Genomic DNA, 6562 nt, shown 5'->3' on the forward strand with positions numbered 1-6562 from the left:
CGAGCGGTTTCTTTTCTTCCTTTCGGATCTGTCGAAATTTGGAGGCTTATTCCTTCTTAATTTAAAATATGGAATTTTCAATTGTAAATAATTGTATTAAACGATCATTGAATATGGACTTGTTTAAAAATCTTCTTAATTTTTTAAACTTTCTATACAAATATAACACGAATATATGTATATGTAAAATTTACAGAACAAAAGTATAGTTTTAAGAATTACGTTTTTTATATATTGTTAACAAATGGTGGTTGGGATCGAGCCTTTAATATAGAAGGGTCGTAGGACCACTGTGTAGGCGGGCACGGTTAGAGGAAAACTCGGAACTGCACGAGAACACTTTATTTTACCGGCTCGCGGTTCGTCAACACGAACGTTCTCTACACAGAATGTATACGTACACAAAATAAACGGTTATTCCCGGTAAAGATTATTCCCGGTATCGAGAATAGAATCACGCTAAGATTAACCCCTTCTAAGGACGGGTCACACGACGCACGAAGCCCTTAGAAAACAGAGAAACCGAACCGAACCGAACTGCTTGCGAGAGCGTTGAAGAACGATAGAGTAATAATCGTTTCGGAGATCGGCGAGCGGTTTCCTAGCACCGCCGGAACGATGAATTGCCGAATTTGAACACGGGCCAATAGAAGATCTATTATCGCGTCGATAATCGATCCGACGGTGACGGCCTATCACGCGGGGCGCTGAGAATCGACCCGCGATCTCGCGAAGACGAGCTAAGAACCAATGACCGTGCGGCGTTCGCACGTCACGCTCCGCCAATCCCAAACATTCCGCCCGCCTCGTCATTCATTGACGAAACTGAGCAAGAATGAGTGAATTGGGAAAAGTGCAACGTAGTAGCCGAAGTTATGATCGCGAGTGAATAATGTACAGTGATGAATGTACAGTGCCAGATGCGTGAGGTGAATTTACAATTGATGTTATGAGATAATGAGGTGAGTGAAACGTATTCTAATGAATGTGGTGGTGAAACGAGGCCGTGATTTTACAACTAAGCAACTTAACCTAAATTTATGTACAAAATTTACAGACGCGGATGGCACGATCCGCGTAATCGGCCCCGCCTCGAGGCCTCCCCAGCAGTTTATCGCTCATCGTCCGGCAAGTGCAGTGGAATGAGTTTGTGCACCGGCCGAAGCATTTGCGACGCGGCGATGCGCACGGTTGCGACTCGAACGGAAGAGTCTGGTCCCGGGTGCACGAGTACGACGCGAGCGAGAGGCCATTGCGTGGGCGGCAGGATTTCGCTCTTAATGAGGCACAGGACTCCGGCCTTGAGCGGTGTTTTGTCCTTGTGCCATTTGCCTCGAGGTTGGAGAGAGTTCAAGTACTCCCGCGACCAGCGTCTCCAGAAATGTTGCTGCATCTGCTGGATTAACTGCCAACGGGACAATCGAGAGACGGGGAGGTCCTCGAGACTGGGCTCGGGGATCGCAGTGAGGGGTTCCCCAACCAGAAAGTGACCCGGGGTCAGCGCCGCTGGATCCTCAGGGTCGTCGGACAACGGTAATAACGGCCTAGAATTCAAGCAGGCTTCGATGCCGGTCAGGAGCGTGGTCAGCTCCTCGAAGGTTAGGCGCTGCTCCCCGATGATCCTGCGAAGGTGGTGCTTGACGGACTTGACCGCTGCCTCCCAGATGCCACCAAAGTGCGGCGCCGAAGGAGGGTTGAATCTCCATGTGATGCCCTCCCTGGCGGCGGCTGCGACCTGACCTCCTCTCTGCTTCGATGATTCTCGCAGGAGAGCCCGTAGTTCGTTGTGCGCTCCTACGAAATTCCGCCCGCAATCGCTGTAGAGCTCGGCGCAGCGACCTCGCCGAGCCATGAATCTCCGTAGTGCCGCCAGGAAGGTTTCGGTGGAACCGTCCGAAGCTGCTTCCAGATGAACGGCCTTCGTGGCGAGGCAGATGAACACCGCGATGTAACCCTTCGAGGTGCGCTGACCACGACCCTTCCCGGCTCGAAGCTGTATCGGTCCCGCGTAGTCAATACCGGATCTGAAAAATGGACGACAAGGCGTTACTCTTGTTAACGGGAGATTTCCCATTTTCGGCTGGACTGTTTGCCCTCTCCACCGGGTACACGTGGTGCAATGTCGGATACACGACTTGACCAGGCGACGACCCTTCAGGATCCAGCACTCCTGACGAAGAGTGGCGAGAGTCAACTGAGTCCCCCCGTGAAGGCATCGACGATGCGCCGCGTCAACCCAGAGCCGTGCCAAGTGAGAGTCGTCTGGTAGGATGGCTGGATGCTTCCCGTCGTAGGCGAGGTTGGACGCCTGGAGGCGGCCTCCGACGCGCAGTACTCTGTCCGGATCCAGGAATGGACAGAGTTTGGCCAATCTGCTCTTGGCCCGTAGCGGTTGGTTTGCCAGCAGCGCCCTGATGTCTTCCCCGAAGTGCGCAGCCTGCTCCAACCGCAACAGGGTGAGTTGGCAGTCTCGCACTTCTGAGGCAGCGAGTGTTGATTCCTCGTTCTGGTTTCCAGTTCTCCACCGCCGACACCATGCCAGGACTCGGAACAGGCGAGCCAGGTTGGAGAACCGTTCGATTAAGGGACACGACGAGCTCGTCTCGACCCCACGGACCACGTGATGTACCTCCAGTTCCTGGTACTCGTCGCTCGCTTCCTGGTCCCTTGTTGAGAGGGGGTGGCCGGAGGACGAAAGCCACTCGGGTCCTTGCCACCATAGGTCGAAGTTGGATAGCTCAGATGGGTACAGCCCCCGAGAAGCGCAGTCAGCAGGGTTCTCCGCACTTCGAACGTGGTGCCACTTGGCGAGAGGCATCGTCCTTTGGATTTCGGCAACCCGGTTCGCCACGTACGTCGGCCAGCGGGAGGGATGGCCCTGGATCCAGCTGAGGGCCACAGATGAGTCCGACCAGAGGTGAATTTCGGCATCCCGCAATTCGAGCACCTTGGTGACGTGCTCAACGAGTCGAGCCAGCAGAAAGGCGGCGCAGAGCTCCAACCTAGGTAGAGACACTCGTTTCAAGGGAGCCACCCGGGATTTGGCCATGATTAGGGAGACGGTAGCCGCCCCTTCTTCGTTGACCACGCGTGAATAAACCACGGCAGCATAAGCGCGCTCAGAGGCGTCAGCGAATCCGTGGATCTCGAGAGTCTGAGTGGAGCGGTTGATCCCGAACCATCGAGGAATGCGAACCGCTCGCAAGGCAGGAAGTTGCTGCTGAAACTTCTGCCAAATAAGCTCCTCCTTGTCCGGTAGAGGTGAGTCCCAGTCGATTTTTAGAAGCCACAGCGACTGCATGAGGACCTTTGCTACGATCGTTACAGGTGCCACCCAGCCCAGCGGATCGAAGAGCTGAGCCGTCCCACTGAGCACAGCTCGCTTGGTGTGTCGGTCCCTCCGAATCGAAGTAGCCGCAGAGACCTGAAAACAGTCAGAAGAAGGGCACCAGCGGATACCCAGAACGCTGTGAGACGAAGACGAGTCCCATTCGACGATTCCCTTCCGTTCGTCGTTGGAGAGTCCTTCCAGTAGTTCCCGAGAGTTGGATGCCCACTTCCGCAGGGGGAATCCGCCCGCCATGAGGAGCTCCCGCACCTCTCGCTGCTTGAGTCGCGCCTCTGGGTGGGAGTCAGCCCCAGTGAGGACGTCGTCCATGTAGACGTCCCGCAGTACTGCTTGCGAACCCCGTGGATAGATCTGCTCTCCCACCTGGGCAAGTTGATGCAGGCACCGGATGGCGAGGTACGGTGCACAGGCGAGTCCGTACGTCACCGTGTTGAGCTCGTAATCCCTGATGGTTTCCTTCTGCTCAGGTCGCCACACGATCCGCTGCCACCCCCGATCCTCAGGATGGACGAGAATCTGCCTGTACATCTTCTCGATGTCAGCTGAGAATACAAACAGATGCCGTCGCCACCTCAGCAGCACATCCGCCAGATTGGGCAGAAGGTTGGGGCCCCGGAGAAGGAAATCGTTGAGCGACTTCCCGTTAGTGGTCGGCCTAGAACCGTTGAAGACGACCCGAAGTTTGGTGGTAGTGCTGCTCTCCCGCAGCACGCCGTGGTGAGGGAGGTAGTAGCCGTGCCGGGAAGAAGAGGATCTCATCGCTGTCATGTGTCCCAGAGCTTCGTAGGCATCCAGGAAGTCGCGGTAGGCTCGTTCGAATTCCGTCGAATGCCGGAACTTCTTGCCCAGTCCCTCCAGCGTCCGAACGGCAGTACGTCGGGAGTCTCCCAGCTCGGGTGTGGCCTTGAAGGGCAACCGCACCATGAAGCGACCATCGGGTAAGCGAAGATGCGTGGCAGTGAAGTGCTCTTCGGCTCGGATGTCATCCTCGGTCCCTGGAATCGACGCCTCGACTTCCTCCTGCTCCCAGAACCTCGTGAGCGAGGCCATGAGCTCGCGGTCGACCCTGCAGTGATGCACTGGAGCTTCGACCCGCCTTCCCGGTCCGTTGCCATTGAAGCACCCGGCTCCGCCAGTCAGTATCCAACCGAAGTGCGTTTCCTGCGCGACTGGAGTGTGAGGAGGACCCTTCTTGACGCCCTCAAGCAGCACGAGGTCATAGGATTCGGCTCCGAGCAGAATATCGACAGGGTCGGACTGGTGCCAACCTTGGTCGGCAAGATTCAACCCCTGGATATGAGGCCAGGAACAGGGGGAAGGCAGGTTGCGAGGCTGGTAGCTGGAGAGCTCGGAGAGAATGTAAGCTGGGACCCGGAATCGTCGATCCTGTCCTCGAAGCGGGGCGATGACCAGCTCCGTCTTCCCCCGAGTGAACTGCGCCCTGGTGCTCCCGACGCCACGAAGAGGGATCCGGGCTTGGCTTCTCCGAAGGCCGAGCCGCTGCGCTAGCGCCTCAGAGACCAGGGAGACTTCGCTGCCGGGATCGATTAGGACGCGGGCCAGGCTGCGATGCCCGTGGGGGCCTAGAACCGAGACGCGAGCGGTGCCAAGAATCACCGAAGGACTACTCACCGGCGTAGATACCTGCTGCACGAGGGCTCCCGCCGGGCTGCTCTCCCTTGCCGGGGAATCCGCGTCGTGGATCATCGTGTGGTGCTTGCCCTCGCACCTCTGACATCGCTTGGTAGATTTGCAGTCGTGCGCTGAATGGTTACCGAGGCAGTTGAAACAGAGATTCAGCGCTCGGACCGTGGCCTTCCGCTCGGCGGGAGTCTTCTCTCGAAACTGCCTGCAGTTTTGAATATAGTGTTGGTCCTGGCAGAGGCTGCAGGACCGCCTGGCGGCACTAGCCGGAGACACCTGGTGCACCTTGAAGCCCTTGGACGCAGTGCCCTTTCGAGGTGAGGCTCCTTCGGACGGAGTGGGCTCTAAAGCCTCGCAGGCCTGAATGCGTCCGATTAAGAATTCCTTGAGTTGTTCCAGAGTCGGCATCTCCCTGGAAAACTTGACCGAGTCCTCCCACTCCCGGCGCGATTGGCGATCCAGCCGGTCGACGGTTAACTCGACGATCCAGTCGACGGAGTTGGTGACAGGACGATCGAGATTGGCGAGAGCATCGACGGCATCGAAGGTCTCGTCGAATAGGCGCTGCATCTCGGAGGAAGACTCCTTGCGCACCGGAGAGATCTGTGACAGCAGTCGGATTTGCGACTGGACTAGCAGACGCCGATTTTCGAATCGGCTCTCCAGCTTATCCCAAGCTATGGAGAAGTTATCGGTCGTCGTCCGGATATTTTTTAGCAAGGAGGCGGCGCTGCCCCTCATGCATGTTTTCAGGTAGTGGAGCCGTTCAACCGGGGACAGAGAGGAGTCCTTTATTATGAGCGACGTAAACAAGTCGCGGAAGGAGGGCCACTCCTTGTATTGCCCGTCGAAGGTCGGCAGAGCCATTTTCGGCAACACGGCGCGCGACCTAGAGGAGCTCGCATCGGTGGCAGTTGGATTTGAAACCGGGGTCTCCTTGATAGCGGCAGCGACCTTGAGCCCTGAGATCATTTCCCGGAGCAATCCAGATTGCTCCATGAAGGTCGTTTGTACCTCCTCAGCTTCGTCGTCCTTAAGGTAGGAGCTCTCCCGTAATTTAGGGTCCGACTCCGCGGCGGCTCTCACGGCAGCGTCTCCCCGCTGGTAATTGTTCCAGAGTTCCTCCAGAGTGCTCATCCCGGCTTCCAAAAATCCAAGCGTTATGTTGGCCTGTCCACGCTTCTTGATGTTGATCACTATCCGGCCGATCCGATGAGCGAGGAGCCTTTGGTTTCCCAGAAGGTCAGCCATTGTTGTTCTCGAATTTTCAAACGCGAGCAACGGTCACGACGAACTAATTTTCCTTCGTTTTAGCACACTGCAGCACTGTATCCGGCTCGAAGGACCAAATGGTTGGGATCGAGCCTTTAATATAGAAGGGTCGAAGGACCACTGTGTAGGCGGGCACGGTTAGAGGAAAACTCGGAACTGCACGAGAACACTTTATTTTACCGGCTCGCGGTTCGTCAACACGAACGTTCTCTACACAGAATGTATACGTACACAAAATAAACGGTTATTCCCGGTAAAGATTATTCCCGGTATCGAGAATAGAATCACGCTAAGATT

General features: G+C 56.1%; 1 protein-coding gene across 1 annotated transcript; it reads right to left on the bottom strand.

The window, feature by feature from the left end:
- Positions 1-1111: 1111 nt before the first annotated feature.
- On the bottom strand, positions 1112-6244 carry LOC143363337 (uncharacterized). Its single transcript, XM_076803936.1, has one exon. The coding sequence runs from the start codon at positions 6242-6244 to the stop codon at positions 1112-1114; it is 5133 nt and encodes a 1710-aa protein (XP_076660051.1).
- Positions 6245-6562: the final 318 nt, after the last annotated feature.

The sequence above is a fragment of the Halictus rubicundus genome, unplaced genomic scaffold (genome assembly GCF_050948215.1).
Source record: "Halictus rubicundus isolate RS-2024b unplaced genomic scaffold, iyHalRubi1_principal scaffold0035, whole genome shotgun sequence".
NCBI classification, from domain to species: Eukaryota; Metazoa; Arthropoda; class Insecta; order Hymenoptera; family Halictidae; genus Halictus; species Halictus rubicundus.

What these genes read in the sequence shown, in the direction of transcription:
- LOC143363337 (XM_076803936.1), bottom strand. Translation starts at nt 6,244, where the DNA reads ATGGCTGACCTTCTGGGAAACCAAAGGCTCCTCGCTCATCGGATCGGC.